This window comes from Oncorhynchus mykiss, chromosome 3 (assembly GCF_057628025.1).
Source record: "Oncorhynchus mykiss isolate SJ-2025 chromosome 3, ASM5762802v1, whole genome shotgun sequence".
NCBI lineage: Eukaryota > Metazoa > Chordata > Actinopteri > Salmoniformes > Salmonidae > Oncorhynchus > Oncorhynchus mykiss.
Genome location: NC_143024.1, coordinates 37264594 through 37282258, shown reverse-complemented (window position 1 = coordinate 37282258; position 17665 = coordinate 37264594). Strand labels below are relative to the sequence as shown.

The window sequence follows — 17665 nt, the reverse complement described above, 5'->3', positions numbered from 1 at the left end:
GAACAGGTAGAGATATTGGAGCAGCAGAAAAATAAATAAATAAAAACAGTATGGGGGATGAGGTAGGTGAAAATGGGTGGGCTATTTACAGCTGCAGCTGCAGCGATCGGTTAGCTGCTCAGATGGCAGATGTTTGAAGTTGGTGAGGGAGATAAAAGTCTCCAACTTCAGCGATTTTTGCAATTCGTTCCAGTCACAGGCAGCAGAGAACTGGAACGAAAGGCGGCCAAATGAGGTGTTGGCTTTAGGGATGATCAGTGAGATACACCTGCTGGAGCGCGTGCTACGGATGGGTGTTGCCATCGTAACCAGTGAACTGAGATAAGGCGGAGCTTTACCTAGCATGGACTTGTAGATGACCTGGAGCCAGTGGGTCTGGCAACGAATATGTAGCGAGGGCCAGCCGACTAGAGCATACAAGTCGCAGTGGTGGGTGGTATAAGGTGCTTTAGTGACAAAACGGATGGCACTGTGATAAACTACATCCAGTTTGCTGAGTAGAGTGTTGGAAGCAATTTTGTAGATGACATCGCCGAAGTCGAGGATCGGTAGGATAGTCAGTTTTACTAGGGTAAGTTTGGCGGCGTGAGTGAAGGAGGCTTTGTTGCGGAATAGAAAGCCGACTCTTGATTTGATTTTCGATTGGAGATGTTTGATATGGGTCTGGAAGGAGAGTTTAGAGTCTAGCCAGACACCTAGGTACTTATAGATGTCCACATATTCAAGGTCGGAACCATCCAGGGTGGTGATGCTGGTCAGGCGTGCGGGTGCAGGCAGCGAACGGTTGAAAAGCATGCATTTGGTTTTAATAGTTGTAGTACGAATAGTGGGGCGGAGATAAATAAGTATTTACAATGTTGTTTGTGCTCCACTGGTTGCTCTTTTCTTGTGGCAACTGGACACAAATCTTGCTGCTGTGATTGCACATTGCGATAGTTCACCTAATAGATATTGGGAGTTGAGCAAAGCTTGATTTGATTTCAAATTCTTTGTGGGAAATGTGTCTCTAATATGGTCATACCTTTGGCAGGAGGTTAGGAAGTACAGCTCAGTTTCCACCTAATTTTCTGGACAGTGGGCACATATCCTGTCTTCTCTTGAGAGTGAGGTCTGCCTATGGTGTCCTCTCTCAATAGCAAGGCTATGCTCACTGAGTCTGTACATAGTCAAGGATTGTCAACATTTAGGGTCAGTCACAGTGGTCAGGTGCCACTGTGTACTCTCTGTTTAAGGCCAGATAGCATTCCATTTTGCTCTGTTTTTTGGTTGATTCTTTCCAGTGTGTCAAATAGTTATCTTTTTCCTTTATCACAATTTGGTTGGGTCTAAATGTGTTGCTTTCCTGGGGCTCTGTGGTCTGTTTGTGTTTGTGAACAGAGCCCCTGTTGGCTGTGGGTACTCTTCTCTAGGTTCATCTATCTGTAAGTGAGTGATTTGTGGTGGAATGTGTGGGCATCGCTTCCTTTTAGGTGGTTGTAGAATTTAACAGCTCTTTTCTGTATTTTGATAAGTAGCAGGTATAGTCCTAAGTCTACATGCATTGGTTGGGGTTTTGAATTGTACACAAAGTATATTTTTGCAGAATTCTGCAGGCAGTCTCAATTAGGTGTTTGTCCCATTTTGTGAATTATTGGTTGGTGAGTGGACCCCAGAACTTACAACCATAGAGGCATTCTATTTAAGTGATAATGCACGAGAAGCCGGTGTTTGGAGGATGTAATGGCACAAGTTTTGTTAGACCCGAAACAAAGTCGAGATTGAAGTATTTTTTGCCTGATCCTGATACGGATGTTGAGTTTTATGTTCCTTTTGATGGCATAGAAGGCCCTTCTTGCCTTGTCTCTCAGATCGTTCACAGCCTTGTGGAAGTTACCTGTGTTGGTGATACATAGGCCAAGGTACAGTAGGTAAAATGATTTGTGTGCTCAAGGGCAACGGTGTCTAGATAGAATATGTATTTGTTGTCCTGGCAACTGGATCTTTTTTGGAACACCATTCTTTTTGTCTTACTGACATTCACTGTCAGGGCCCTGGTCTGACAGAATCTGTGCAGCAGATCTAGGTGCTGCTGTAAGTCCTCCTTGGTTGGGGACAGAAGCACCAGATCATCAGCAAACATTTGATTTCCGAGTTCAGTAGGGTGAGGCCGGGTGCTGCAGACATTTCTAGTGCCTTCGCCAATTTGTTGATATACTGTATATAGTATGTTGAAGAAAATGGAGCTCAAGCTGCAATCTTGTCTCACCCACAGCCCAGAGGAAAGAAATATGTGTGTTTATTGCCAATTTCAACTGCACGCTTGTTGTTTGTGCACATTGATTTTATAATGTCATATGTTTTTCCCCCAACACTGCTTTCCGTCAATGTGTATAGCAGACCATCATGCCAAATTTTGTCAAAAGCTTTGTTGAAATCAACAAAGCATGAGAAGGCTTTTGTTTTGTTTGTTTGTCAATAAGTGTATGCGTGATTGGTTGTACGATATTTTGGTAAGAAGCCAATTTGACATTTGCTCAGAACATTGAATGTTGGAGTCGGCTGAGGATTTTTCCTGACACAGATTCCACAGTAATTATTGGGGTCAAATTTGTCTCCACTTCTGTGGATTGAGGTGACCAGATGTTGGTTCCAAATAGTGGGGAAGATACCAGAGCTGAGGATCATTTTGAAGAGTTTAAGAATAGCCCATTTGAATGTATGGTCTGCATATTTTATTATTTCCTTTAGTATACCATCAACACCACAGGCCTTTTTGGGATGGAGGGTTTGTATTTTGTCCTGTAGCTCATACAATGTAATTGGTGGTATTTAATAGCTGAAGTTTTCTAAATGATCATGTTTTTGTTCTTGGTTCTTTGTTATATGATGAAAAGGTTAGAGAAGTGGTTTTGGATAGATAGCTCTTTGTGCTGTTTGTTTAGTGCTCCCAGAAGTGATTTGACTCTATGCATTCTTCAATCACATTGAGCTGTTTTCTGACATGTTGTTCCTTATTTTTTCTTAGGGTACTTATGTACTGTTTCAGTGTTTCCCAGTAGTAAAGGCATTAGTTAAGGTTTTCTGGGTCTCTGTGTTTTTGGCTGGATAGGTTTCTCAATTTCTTTCCAAGGTTTTTGCATTCTTCATATCTCTCTCTCGCTCGCTCTCTCCCTCTCTTTCAAAGGGCTGTCCCTTGACTATATTTTGTATTTATTTGTTAATCAATTCATCATAAGAACATAATGTCATATCCTCCTGAGACCCAACAATTCATTTTTGTCCTCTCTAATGGACATTCATATTTGTTCCATAACTCTAAGGCCATACATGCCATTGTGTTATGTCCTGGTTTACCTTTGAGAGGACATTTTAGGCTTTTCAATGATATCACATGTGTGGGGGTGTCACCTTAATCATTTCTTATTTCTTTCATCATTACGGCTACCAGCACAATTAGCACACCTTATGGTAAGTGTTTGTAATTGTGTAATTACCTGGTGCTGTAATGCTCATTTGTCCTGGGGCCGGATTCACAATGTCTTCTTAACTGCCGTTTTTTCCTTAACTAGACTTAAGAAGAAAGTTAAGCAAAGTTGCTATTCCTAAGAAAAAAGTTAAGAAATGCGATTCTTGAAAATAATGCTTTAGGATTTATTCTTGGAAATGTACTTCACTTTAGGACAGCTAAACCCTTGTCTTGAGACGAATGGATATTTTTGTTAACATTAACGTTTTCTTGCGCCACAGACACAGTTGGCTACCGGATATTTAAATACAGCAAGAAAACAAATTACACGTGCATTATCTAGCTAGCTAGTAATTAACAATATATTACAATATTCTAGAAGTGTTAAATAGCTAGCGTTATCTCGTCAATTTGCGAAAAAGAACTTGGCTAACTTAGCTAACGATAACGTCGGCTATAATGAAACAATTATATTAATTTGGGGGACAGGTCGAAAAGCATTAAACATTTATGGCAATTTAGCTAGTTAGCTTGCACTTGCTAGCTAATTTGTCCTATTTAGCTAGCTTGCTGTTGCTGTTGTCCTGGGATATAAACATTGAGTTGTTATTTTACCTGAAATACACAAGGTCCTCTAATCCGCCAATTAATCCACACATAAAACAGTCAACTCAATCGTTTCTAGTCATCTCTCTTTATATTGCGATTACCGCCACGTTCTCTTTCAGTCACCCACGTGGGTAAAACCAATGAGGAGATGGCATGTGGGTAACTGCTTCTTTAAACCAATGAGGAGATGGGAGAGGCAGGACTTGCAGCGCGATCTGCGTCAGAAATAGAACTGATTTCTATTGCTCGTTGGAGCGCTAGCAGTATGGGTGAAATAATTGAATAACATACATTTCTACATTCATTTTGCAACGAACACGCACGCAATGCGAGCGGTGTGGTCAGCCTGTAAGGCAGCTAACATTACCTAACTTACCGGTTGCGCAGTCCCTCTTCCACCATCTCTCCTATCATGGACGACACCTTCTCCTCCAGCTGGTCCACATTAAATCAAATCAAATCAAATGTATTTATATAGCCCTTCGTACATCAGCTGATATCTCACAGTGCTGTACAGAAACCCAGTCTAAAACCCCAAACAGCAAGCAATGCAGGTGTAGAAGCACGGTGGCTAGGAAAAACTCCCTAGAAAGGCCGAAACCTAGGAAGAAACCTAGAGAGGAACCAGGCTATGTGGGGTGGCCAGTCCTCTTCTGGCTGTGCCATGTGGAGATTATAACAAAACATGGCCAAGATGTTCAAATGTTCATAAATGACCAGCATGGTCCAATAATAATAAGGCAGAACAGTTGAAACTGGAGCAGCAGCACGGCCAGGTGGACTGGGGACAGCAAGGAGTCATCATGTCAGGTAGTCCTGAGGCATGGTCCTAGGGCTCAGGTTCTCCGAGAGAGAGAAAGAAAGAGAGAAAGAGAGAATTAGAGAGAGCACACTTAAATTCACACAGGACACCGAACCGAATAGGACAGGAAAAGTACTCCAGATATTACAAACTGACCCTAGCCCCCCGACACATAAACTACTGCAGCATAAATACTGGAGGCTGAGACAGGAGGAGTCAGGAGACACTGTGGCCCCATCCGAGGACACCCCCGGACAGGGCCAAACAGGAAGGATATTACCCGGTCTCTCAGCTCCCTTCTTAGCAGCCGACTTGATGTCGGACCACTTATTTTTTACGGCGTCACTGTCCTTTGCCATACCCCCGATGGCAGAGACAGACTCGGCCACTCTCGCCCATCCTCTCTTTTAGGTGTCTGCAGTGACCCCGCAGTTATCAAGTCTCTCCAACAGCAACCATTTCCTGGCTGCTATTTCCTCCACCATCAATTCAAGCTATTGTTTGATGAAGTTTTTATTGCGCTTTCCTTGATTAACCATTTTTTATTTTGATGTACAGTAGCTAACGTTAGTCTGGCTATAATATGTGAAAAATAACATTTGTGTGTGTGTGTGTGTGTGTGTGTGTGTGTGTGTGTGTGTGTGTGTGTGTGTGTGTGTGTGTGTGTGTATATAAAGGGTTCGCGAGCCAACGAGACATAAAGCAAAAAAAATAAATGTAATCAAATGTAAATATTGTAACGACCCTGGGTTTATAAGCGCAGAAATCGATCACGCATGAGCATGCTTTTGCGGCACAGTCGATAGCGCGCCGGACCTCGAAGGTCGAGGGTTCGAGGCCTGCTACCTGCTGTTTCGTTACAATATCAACACTTTATTATAGTTGGCCAAATCCTATCATCCCTGTCGCATAGGCTTATTTATTAGTTTCAAGCACGTAACAAATGTAAATGCCACATAAGAAGATATTTACAAAGATCCTAAGAAAACTACGAATTCCTAAGAACATTTTGAGGAATTGCATTTCCAAACTATCTTAAGAAGTAATTTTTTGTCTTATGCAGCTTCTTAAGTTTTTTCGTAAGTAATGTTTTGTGAATCCAACCCCTGATCTTGTTCACATTCTGATTGTGCCCACATTTTCAGAAATATGTTTACTACAGTGGAGGCTACTGAGGGGAGGACGGCTCATAATAATGGGTGGACCAGAGCAAATGGAATGATATCAAACACATGGGAACCATGTGTTTGATGTATTTGCTACCATTCCACCTACTCAGCTCAAGCCATTACCAAGAGCTGTCCTCCCAAATGAAGGTTCCACCAACCTCCTGGGGTATACAGGTGGTATTAAAATGTGTCTCTTATCAGTCCACTGTGTCCACATTGTGACCAGATTCCCTGGTCCCTCCCTATATAAAAAATATTTGGCTGGGGAGGTGCTGGTTAACCCACTGTTCCTAGGATGTCATTGAAAATAAGAATGTGTTCTTAACTGACTTGCCTAGTTAAATAAAAATATATATATTGATGTCATAAGTCAATCATGATGATTTAAATGGTTTCACTGTCCATATCCTCAGGCGTTGCTGACTGCTGCCAGATCTTACAACGACAGAATATGTATTTTAGGTATCTGCTATAATACATGCTATAAGATCATATGTTATAGCAATCTGTCAGTCGATGACGTGTCACACAACCATTGGTTGATGCCCATGCAAAGTCTGAGCAGGGGATCGCGACCAATGCGTGCCTGACTACAACCGAGGTCTGCAAGGTCCGATCACAATCAGATCACAATGCATCTTGTAGTCGTCTACACCTGTCTGAAGATGAGGGCACAATCAGAATGTGGACAAGACAAAGGATGCAAGTTAGAACCAGGTATAAACAGAGCTTAACAGGTACATATCTCAAGAATAGTTAGGTGAATTTTCAGAGCAGTGTAATATTATTATTTTTTCACATTAAATAGAAGCTTGTTAGTAAATGTCCTCTGCAGTGGACATCAAGATGCGCTATTTTTTACCTACTATCCCCATTTAATGTCATTTTTCATATTTACTATCAACCGAGTCCTTATTAAGGCCACTACAGTTCACATAGGCCTACAATAAAACATTTATACAATTTTTTTCCCCAAAAATTATTTGTAACATGTTTTTTTTTCACGACGAACACTTATGTAACTCAGGGAGGATATTCTGCAGCTTTATTTGCTAATCGCAAATATTTGATGAACAAACGCGACTGCACCCTTTTTTATGGGAGCAAGTTTGGTGCGTTGTTACATGACGTCATCGACCATTCTGCGCAAGGATTGTATTCAACAGAATGAGCAGCTGGTTACGCTGTGTAGCCTACAGTCAATAATAGTAGAATACATGTATGTACGTTGTCTATAGCTGAATGGTAGGCTATCAACACAGCAAGGTATGTGATCTTGATTTTCAATGTAAATGAATTGCTTTGGTCAATAGGTGTTTATTGGCGGCTACAAGAATATGGAGAGGGCAGTCTGGTTAACATACGCTGATGATGTGAAGCGTTCTGTGTTTATTCTGGTACTGCGGCCGAATAAAGCCGAACATTACATTAATTCACTCACATGCAGGAATCATCTTATTATAAGTCTTATGCTATGGCATTATCCTTGGCTATCCGATGATAATGTATTGAACAAGGTGCGTGCTTGCCTTCTCAGCGAGAGGCCTAAAACCAGGCACCTTATTATCAGAGGCTGCTGAATCGTGACAGAGTATTGCCAGGCCCTTTCGGGTGTGGACTGTTAGCCAACAGACTAGACTAGCGTGATAGGTTGAGCCTTGTTAATTTGGTTAAAGGTTATTGAATATCTAAAAAAATATATATATAGCCTACCTATTTCGCAATGAATAATTCATTTTTTGTTTTCAACTGTATCGACCAAGATAATGAGTCCCCAAACATGATAGATTTTATATACTTTTTTTGTTAAGGTACGCTACCTTTCAAAAGTTTGGGGTCCTTGTTTTTGAAAGAAAAGCATTTTTTTGTCCATTAAAATAACAAAATTGATCAGAAATACAGTGTAGACATTGTTTATGTTGTAAATTACTATTGTAGCTGGAAACGGCTTAAAGAAAAACTTTTTTTAAAAATGGAATATCTACATAGGCCTAGAGGCCCATTATCAGCAACCATATCTCCTGTGTTCCAATGGCACATTGTGTTAGCTAATCCAAGTTTATCATTTTAAAAGGCTAATTGATCATTAGAAAACCCTTTTGCAATTATGTTAGCACAGCTGAAAACTGTTCTGATTTAAATAAGCAATACAACTGGCCTTCTTTAGACTAGTTGAATATCTTTAGCATCAGCATTTGTGGGTTCAATTACAAGCTCAAAATGGCCAGAAATAAATAACTTTCTTCTGAAACGCATCAGTTTATTCTTGTTCTGAGAAATGAAGGCTATTCCATGTGAGAAATGACCAAGAAACTGAAGATCTCGTATAACGTTGTGTTCTACTCCCTACACAGAACAGCGTAAACTGTCTCTAACCAGAATAGAAAGAGGAGTGGGAGGCCCCGGTGCACAACTGAATAAGAGGACAAGTACATTAGTGTGTCCAATTGGAGAAACGGACGCCTCACAAGTCCTCAACCTTGCAGCTTCATTAAATTGTACCTGCCAAACACCAGCCTCAACGTCAACAGTGAAAAGGCGACTCCAGGATGCTGGCCTTCTAGGAAGTTTCTGGACATTTTGATCCTGTAATCAAACCCACAAATGCTGATGTCCCAGATACTCAACTAGTCTAAAGAAGGCCAGTTTTATTGCTTCTTTAATCAGAGCAGTTTTCAGCTGTGCTAACATAATTGAAAAAGGGTTTTCTACTGATCAATTGCCTTTTTAAAATGCTAAACTTGGATTAGCTAACACAATGTGCCATTGGAACACAGGAGTGATGGTTGCCGATAATGGGTCTCTGTACATCTATATAGATATTCCATTAAAAAATCTGACATTTCCAGCTACAATAGTCATTTACAACATTAACCACGTCTACACTGTATTTATGATTTTCAGTTTACAATTGGCTCATTAACCCCCCTCCTCTCCCCTGTAACTATTCCCCAGGTCGTTGCTGCAAATGAGAATGTATTCTCGGGTCAACTTACCTGGTAAAATAACGGATAAATAAATGAAAATGATCAATTTGATGTTATTTTAATGGACAAAAATGTGCTTTTCTTTCAAAAACAAGGACATTTCTAAGTGACCCTACATTTTTGAACGGTTATATATATATATATATATCTCTATAAATAAAATCCATTCATGCATGAAAATAACATAAGGATTGGGCTAATAAATGGACCGTCTAATGACTGTCTAGGATAACAGGCAGGGCAGCAGGTGCACTTTTCATAATGGTGTTGGATGTCAACTCTGTTTTAATATTTGACCTCAACCAATGGGCAGGTAGAAACTCATACAGTTTTAGTCCATTGCCAACACCATTGGTCTAAACCTACCTGGGGAAGGGAGTTGAAGTTGGCCTGCAAAGCCATGACATAACATGTAACCTATGTTACAGGTAACCTGACAAAATGGAGAGGGGAAATTAGTGAGTACAAAAACACTCACCATATTATTTGAATTAACATCACAAATGTATTTGTTCTTTTGCCATATTTTTGATAAAGTAACAAGACTTTGACCGTTTCGGATGTCATTGCAGCGGTGGCTACTCCCGGGAGTATTTTGACCGCTTTATTGAAAGCCAAGACTCATCTGTTGTGAACAAGTTCCAGCAAAAGTACTGGAAAACCAAACAGAAGATCATCAAGGTCACGGGAAAGAAAGAGGACGAACATGTCGTGGCGTCAGACGCAGACCTGGATGGCAAACTGGAGGTTCGCTTCACAGATCAAATGCTTCAAATCTGTTTTGTTACTGTGTCATGAATACATTGTCATAGATACACAGACAACTGTTGCTCCCAATTACCAAAGACTAAAGATTTGCATAAAATGCATACATTTGTTGACTGGCATAAGTCATTTTTCCATGGCATTGTAGGTGTTTCACTCTGTCCAGAGAACGTGCATGGAGCTATTGAAGGTGATCGAGCAGTACCAGAGAAGAATCTGCTGTGAGTCTTTTCACCCTCACATCTGGCACCCGCTTCCATGTCGGACCCAGTTACATCTGGGTACCCAAGGTTCTTCTGGACCCGGATTCTGAAGCCCTGTGCAATCCTCTGAGTTCTACCATGTGGCTCTATCCCTCCTCTTCAGTTCTATCCCAGGAGGAGAATGAGTTGGGGCGGTTCCTGCGCTCACAGGGCTCCCAGGACCGGACCAGGGCTGGGAAGATCATGCAGGCTACCGGGAAGGCCCTCTGCTTCTCCTCCCAGCAGAGGTTTGTACCTGGACCACACTACCAGAGGACAGACAGACTGGATATTGCAGTGTAGATCGAGAGACAGACAGGATAGGGGGCTCACATTACAAGTTAGAGAGACAGACATGCAGGATAGTAGTCTCTCTCCCTCTACCAGAGGAGACGAGACAGACTACTAGGGTAGCGAGACGGTCATGTAGGATAGTAGTTATAGGCGGTGTGTCCATAAGGCTAAGGGAATTAAATTGCCAAAATTATCTAGCCTAATTAGCCTACTCCTTCAACATAGGCTACTACACCAGAAAGCATGATTTGGCCACAGAGGATCATTAGCTTCTTTAAAATGGGTGGCAGATTGTTGAGCCAGTAACTGAAAGGTCGCTGGTTTGAATCCTTGAGCCGACTAGGTGAAAAATGTGTTTAGTACCCTTGAGCAAGGCACTTTACCCTAATTGCACCTGTAAATCGCTTTGGATAAGAGCATCTTCTAAATACAAAAATATATAAAAAAGATTAGCTGTGGATTGTTTTAAATTGCATTGCCTTCAGTCGGAATTTCTGCAGCGTGTGCGGCAAATACCAAATAGATGATTGTTGAGTTGCGACTGTCAGTGAAAAGTAGAGGCCCAGCCAGGCATATTGCAATATTTCAATATACAATCGTGGGAAAACATAGTTTTTAAAGCAAATGGCTATTGCTGTAAAGAGAATACAATGGAAAGACTGTCTTTTAGTTATCAAAATTATCAACTTAATTGAGAGAACAAACGTATCGGCACTAGCTGAGATCATCGGCTATATGTCACCAGTGAGTGCACATGTTCACTGATCAGTGCCACTTGAAAGTTTGTTTTTGGACAATCATTTCCTCTTCCGGGTTAGATGGATGTCACACTGTAAGTATTTGTGTCTCTCCTTCTCGTATATTAGGCCTAGGAGAAGGGGAGACCATTTTCATTGATCTGTTTGTCGTTCTCAGCAAAGTAGGCTACCTTGTAATTTTTGTCGTATTTATAAAAAAAGATTCTGCTTATGTCTCCGGTCATATAAAGTGTAGTAGAATTTCATGAAATGTGTTTATTAAAGGCCACATTTTTCCCGTGCAAAGAAAGAAGAAACATATCTGATCTAGCCTACAGCTCTACGTCACTACGCAGGCAGCCAGTCTTTTTTTGCAAACAGTGATTGAGTTATATCATTGGCCTAAATCATGACTATCCAATCTACTCATCACATTATGAATAGTGGGTTATCTTGCATAAGTCTGCAAATGTGGTGATGCATGGAATGCTATATTTATAAAGGGTACAGTTCTATGGTGAGAATTAGCTTCCTCAAACTTGAAACTCACGCTGCCTATGATGGTAGTCTCCCTCTTACAGAGAAGATAGACTACCAGTGTAGAGAGAGAGGAGGTGCAAAATTGCGTCAATTGGCTCCTAAGGGACAGGCTAGGAGTCTGCTGTGTAGAGGCAAGAAGGAAATCGGCATACAGAGAGAGCTTTGTATTATGACAGACATAGGCCTGTACTGTATCAACACTGTATCCAGAGTGTTTGAATAGAAACTGATGATTCATAATTGAGAGAGTGCCATGGTAATCCACGTTGTTTCGGTAATGGTTCATAGGTTAATTTTTACTTACTCTTTGCGGTTCCATATTTAAGCTTTAGTGACCAATAACCCAGTCAAAAAGATTCAGGAGCAGAAAAAAGGTGAACAGACAATCATCTTCTTTCTAAATGTATATTTTTGTCCAGCTGCTGCTCTTCACTCATCCACATGTTGTCAGCTGCACTTCATTTGGATGAGTGGATTTGTTCTCTGTTGAGGAGTCTTTTGCCCCCCTCAGGCTGTCTCTGCGTAGTCCTTTGTCTCGCCTCTACCAGGAGGTGGAGACTTTCCGATACCGGGCCATCTCTGACACCTGGCTGACGGTGAACCGCATGGAACAGTCCAGGACGGAATACCGTGGAGCACTGCTCTGGATGAAGGATGTATCCCAGGAGCTCGATCCAGACACACACAAACAGATGGAGAAATTCCGCAAGGTTTGGATACTCTCTTTAGATATTGGTCTCAATCATATCAGGATGAAGGACTGTTTAAACCGTATCAAAGAAGTCTGTGGGCCAGATTGATTAAGCATTTGTACCTGTTTCTGTATGAAGAATTACATCTAAATTTCATAGAATCAAACCGAAAATGGAATTGTTATATTTACCACTAGATGGTGCAATTTACTGTAAAATTGTGTGTGAGTGTGTGTGAGTGTGTGTGTGTGAGTGTGAGTGAGTGAGAAAGACGTTGGTTGCACTTGCAACATCTGTGTTTTCTCATGTGTGATGATCATTATTCCCTGCAATGTTACGTGCCTAAGTTATGATCCTGTCTTCAGTTGGGCAATATTTAATATCTATTCTCTCCACCTCAGGTTCAAGTGCAGGTGCGAACCACTAAAACAAGCTTTGACAAACTGAAGAATGATGTCTGCCAAAAAGTCGATTTATTAGGAGCCAGCCGCTGCAATCTGCTTTCTCATGTTTTAACCACATACCAGGTACACCGGAATATCAAGGAGTGGTGTATGCACTGAAAGTTAAATAATAATTATTGCATAATAGTAATTGTTGGCTACAGCCTTGTGCTAATATGTATTTGTGTGTTTCAGACCACCCTGTTGCACTTCTGGGAGAAGACGTCTCACACTATGGCTGCCATTCATGAGAGCTTTAAGGGCTGCCAGCATTTTGAGTTCTCTACAATCAAGGTGAGGGAGGCCTCTATCATATCTGTTTTCACATTTTATTTAACTAGGCAATTCAGTTAAGAACAAATTCTTATTTACAATTACTGCCTACCCCGGACGATGCTGGGCCAATTGTGCACCGCCCTATGGGACTCCCAATCACGGCCGGTTGCGATACAGCCTGGAATCGAACCAGGGTCTGTAGTGACGTCTCTAACACTGAGGTGCAATGCCTTAGACCGCTGCGCCACTCTGGAGCCAATTTCCCTCTGTTAAGCTGTATCATCTTCGTCAGGGTTTTGGAATCTGTGAATAGTCTATGATATACTCTAAACAGTGTTGTACTTTACATTAAGAAGGAACTGTGTGTTTCACCACAGGGCCTCACTTAGATGACAGCACAAGGTGTCGTTGTCAGCGTCATGTCTTGTGACGTTGTCAGTATGTCATTCTTCTACTTCCAGAGCCTCCAAGACCCCATGGATAAACTGTCATCTCAGGGATCGAAGAAAAAGAGGGAGAAGAAAGTCAAAACAAAGACAGATCTTGAGGACACTGCAGATGGCCAGTAAGTGGAAATCCATACAACATGACAGAGTGAATTTAAAGTCTTACATTAGGCTACACAGGATCCTATACTGTACACTACATGTAACATGTTTTTTTGTTGTTGTCCTTAGACTTATCTCAATAGATCCCAATGAAGAGTCCAATGAAGAAGGTAAAGAACCATAGTGCCATTGTAATGCACACTTGTTCTATAATGATGGATTTAAGGCTAGATGAAATCAGATTCCCAACACCCGCATAGCTGTTGTGTTGACAGTGTCTGAGGTGGAACTGTGTTAGAGCTGTCAAATCCACAAGCGGTTGCCGGCATTATACCTATCACATTGGCTGCATGGAGTCTGGGTTAACGCTAAATTTGATTGAATCTAAGCCATGCACTTTTCATTATCATCCTGTGCAGCTCAAACCAAGACACCTTCTGGACAATTCTTTGAAGACATCGACCTTAATAGACAAATGACAGGTAATGTACAGAAGCACCACCTCAACATGTGTCCTAGTGTCCTAAATTAATAGAGAAAAATATATGAACAGATCATGTAAAATTATTTCTTATTTTACCCCCAAAAACATATCATCAACTACCTGTTATTAGGCCCACTGCCCACCTCTAAATAACACAGTATTTGATTGGTTATTCCAGGGCCTGAGGATCTTCTCTCAGCCTTCTCTCGTCAGGAGCAGGAGGAGGGTGGAGAGAGGGACAGCATGGCCTTGTTGAATGAGATTCTGGGCAGCACGTCTCTGGATGAGGGCGAGTTCTCACAGGAGTGGCAGGAGGTGTTTGGTAAGGGGGACCAGGGGAGCGGAGCCACTAGTAGAGGGGGCCTAGTGGAACCCCAGCAGGAGGAAGACTCCTCCATCTTCCTCCCATCTCACCTCCTGGACCAGAACAGGAACAACCTCCAATCTTCTCTCTCAGGTCAGAGGTCAAATACAAGACTGTTGTGCATATTTATTCATTGGTCAGATTGCATTGCTCTTAATTGAAAAACAAACCATGTGAAGCATCACCGTGTAGTTCTTCAAAAACACAGGATTTTGTGGAGAGAGAACATGTACAGCGAGGGAAAACTATTTGATCCCCTGCTGATTTTGTAAGTTTGCCCACTGACAAAGAAATGATCAGTCTATAATTTTAATGGTAGGTTCATTTGAACAGTGAGAGACAGAATAACAACAACAAAATCCAGAAAAACGCATGTCAAAAATGTTATAAATTGATTTGCATTTTAATGAGGGAAATAAGTATTTGACCCCTCTGCAAAACATGACTTAGGACTTGGTGGCAAAACCCTTGTTGGCAATCAAGAGGTCAGACCTTTCTTGTAGTTGGCCACCAGGTTTGCACACATCTCAGGAGGGATTTTGTCCCACTCGTCTTTGCAGATCTTCTCCAAGTCAAAGGTTTCGAGGCTGACATTTGGCAACTCAAACCTTCAGCTCCCTCCAGATTTTCTATGGGATTAAGGTCTGGAGACCTACCATTTAAAATTATAGACTGATCATTTCTTTGTCAGTGGGCAAACATACAAAATCAGCAGAGGATCAAATACTTTTTCCCTCACTGTAAAAGATCATCCTTGATTAAATGGAGAAATCCCTGACCAGAGTATGAAGCATGAAACAATTGAATAATCAATTTGTGTTAGTAGCGTAATTAAATTCAACCCTGTGGTTGGTTAGATTTTATGAATGAGCCCAGAAATGACATAATTAGGGCTGTGCAGTTGGCCCGTTTTTTTTTCTTTTTTCCCTTCTCTCTGAATAAGTACTTTTTTCACCATGTGTAGTAACTATTTCCACACAGAGAAAGTGGCCCTAAAATGTTTTTTTTTTTTTACAGCTGGCTATTTGACACTGGCTATTTGATTCGCTTACCCATAGCTAATTACTCATCTCTTTCCATTCCATTTCTCTCTGGGTCTGGGCAGTGACTACTACAGTAGTCCCTCATCTGTTTTTGTGTTTGTCTATATTCACATGGGGGCTAGTGAAGTGAACAGTCACACTGAAATATCTTTTAACCTCATGTGGATCTACATGTATTACTAAACACATTTCCATTTCACACCACACTTGTGAAGGGTACATACATACTTGTACATGCGTGAAACAGGACAAATATAAATAAGTACCCCTTATTTGACCTTTGAAATGGTTTATGGACTGACAATTGTATTTTGGAGAACATAGATTTAGTGAAGACATGCAGTGTTCAATAATTGCAATATTCTTGTCTATTGCACAAAGTCAAAAGTTGTGTGTGAAAGTAATTTATTGTCTCCTGGATCAAGCAACGATGTGTATCCCCTCAAGATGGATCTAAATCTGCATCTCCCTTCCAGATTGGGCCACGAGCATTCCACAGCCCATCTCCCAGGCAACAGCGCAATCATCTGGAGCCAATCAGAACCCCTCTAGGCCAGCAGCAGTGAGAGGTAGGATTGGGCCAAATGTGTAAAACCAATGAATATAATTGTAAGGGTTTAGCTCATAAAAAAAAAAAAGCTGTGCTTCCAACAAGAACCTGTGTTTGAATGCTTTCGAAGTACTTGTTGGGTATAAATAGCACAATGTCTGAGTCGTATTAAACAAGACATTACTAGTCAACATCCAAGTTTACTGTGTGAGATGTTTTACCTCTGGTTCGGATTGTGCAGAGACTTCAGAGACCGCCAAAGACCTCTCAGCCTGGTTCAACCTGTTCGCCGACTTGGACCCTCTGTCGAACCCAGATGCAGTAGGCAGGAGTGGGCAGGAGCATGAGCTTCACAACGCATAGACCTGCGACCTGATTCACATCCAGGGCAAGCTCCTACGCTATAAGTTAGCATAATGCACAACAAGGTCATGGTTATTTTGCTGTTAACATCTGTTCTAGGGTCATCTCTTTCTCAACCCCCGACCTACTCCTTACCATTGAGTTAAACAACAATTTTACCCTGGACCAGCTGTTAGAGGCATTTACTGTACAAGTATTCAATGGTATCAATCAATTGAGCTTGAAATCATGAATTCCAAAAGAAAACAAATGTTATTTGTGTCTGTTTAACATGATTTATTAATGTTTATAAGTTAAGTTGTCAGAGCGGGTAGATGCTTTCAACAACCAAAGGATGTACGAAGGATTCATGATTAGCTTTTTCAGAATTATTGCCTTGTCATTTGGGTATACCTGTAAGCTTTCTGGTGGTGACAATGATGAGGCCTTTACACCCATCTCAACAATAGGAAAATCAGTATACAGTATGAAAGGGTAAAATATGTATCAGTTTTGTCTGATCGATCATACATTTATTGCATGTTTTGTGTATTCCTTATTTAGTTGTGTGGTTGTACTCACGATATGTTACTGTTGACAATAACATATCTAACATTTGATTTGTTTTAGATACACTCTTTAGGGCCTGGAATATATTCAAGGTGTGTTATAGAGCAGCGCACTAGACAGCTGACAATGCACCTTTTTAAAAGGCATTTTCTCAGACGTTTGTGGAAATTCTATTCATGGTAACCACTGCACATGTCGGCTCCAGCGTAAAGGACCTTAGTCTGTTCTATAACACGCCTCAGATTGCATCCCAGCCTAGGTGTACATTTATTAACTAGCTGCACTTTCAAGTACACAATCTGTATTCTATTGCTTGGAGAGCAACCTATGGACGAGTGGGAAATGTGCATAACACACATTCTAACCTGCATAAAATACATATGTTGTAATTGGTGACTGGTTTTAAGCTTGTAATCAAAATGATTAGAATTATATTTTAATTGTGGAGTGCTGAAAAGTGTGCATTTTGATTGTCTGTAAAAATGTGCTAAATGAGACTAACTTATTAGAATTAAACTATTGCCATTGTTTACATTAAAAGCCTTGTTTATTCCTGTTATCTTATGTATTGTTGCTTTATTTGAATGCTGCAAAGCTACGCTATTGTTCCTCTATTGTCAGGTTACAACTACCACAAGACTATTTCCTCTTTGGTTTATTAGCTTTGAATAGATAGTGGGATGTGTGCATTCCCTCAACTGACAGAACTTCTATCGCACGATGAATCCCTGAGGCATATGCTGTCACTGTAGGCTTCCTCTGA

General features: G+C 41.1%; 1 protein-coding gene across 2 annotated transcripts; it reads left to right on the top strand.

Annotated features, from left to right (window-relative positions):
- Nucleotides 1-7010: 7010 nt before the first annotated feature.
- ica1 (islet cell autoantigen 1) lies at nt 7011-17461 on the top strand. 2 transcript variants are annotated; one of them, XM_021594577.3, is made up of 14 exons: nt 7011-7291; nt 9441-9470; nt 9585-9759; nt 9926-9998; nt 10144-10267; nt 12102-12300; nt 12684-12809; nt 12921-13019; nt 13463-13566; nt 13679-13719; nt 13969-14031; nt 14212-14490; nt 15917-16009; nt 16232-17461. In XM_021594577.3, the coding sequence occupies exons 2-14, from the start codon at nt 9454-9456 to the stop codon at nt 16351-16353; spliced, it is 1515 nt and encodes a 504-aa protein (XP_021450252.1). In that variant the 5' UTR covers nt 7011-7291; nt 9441-9453; the 3' UTR covers nt 16354-17461. The 2 variants fall into 2 exon arrangements, with proteins under 2 accessions (XP_021450252.1, XP_090085292.1); XM_090229166.1 differs by having other exon boundaries at nt 7150-7291; nt 8380-9470.
- The last annotated feature ends 204 nt before the right edge of the window (nt 17462-17665 follow it).

What these genes read in the sequence shown, in the direction of transcription:
- ica1 (XM_021594577.3), top strand. An exon ending in TGAAGAGTCCAATGAAGAAG is followed by an intron (nt 13,720 to 13,968) that starts GTAAAGAACCAT and finishes CATCCTGTGCAG; the next exon opens with CTCAAACCAAGACACCTTCT. An exon ending in TAGGCCAGCAGCAGTGAGAG is followed by an intron (nt 16,010 to 16,231) that starts GTAGGATTGGGC and finishes CGGATTGTGCAG; the next exon opens with AGACTTCAGAGACCGCCAAA.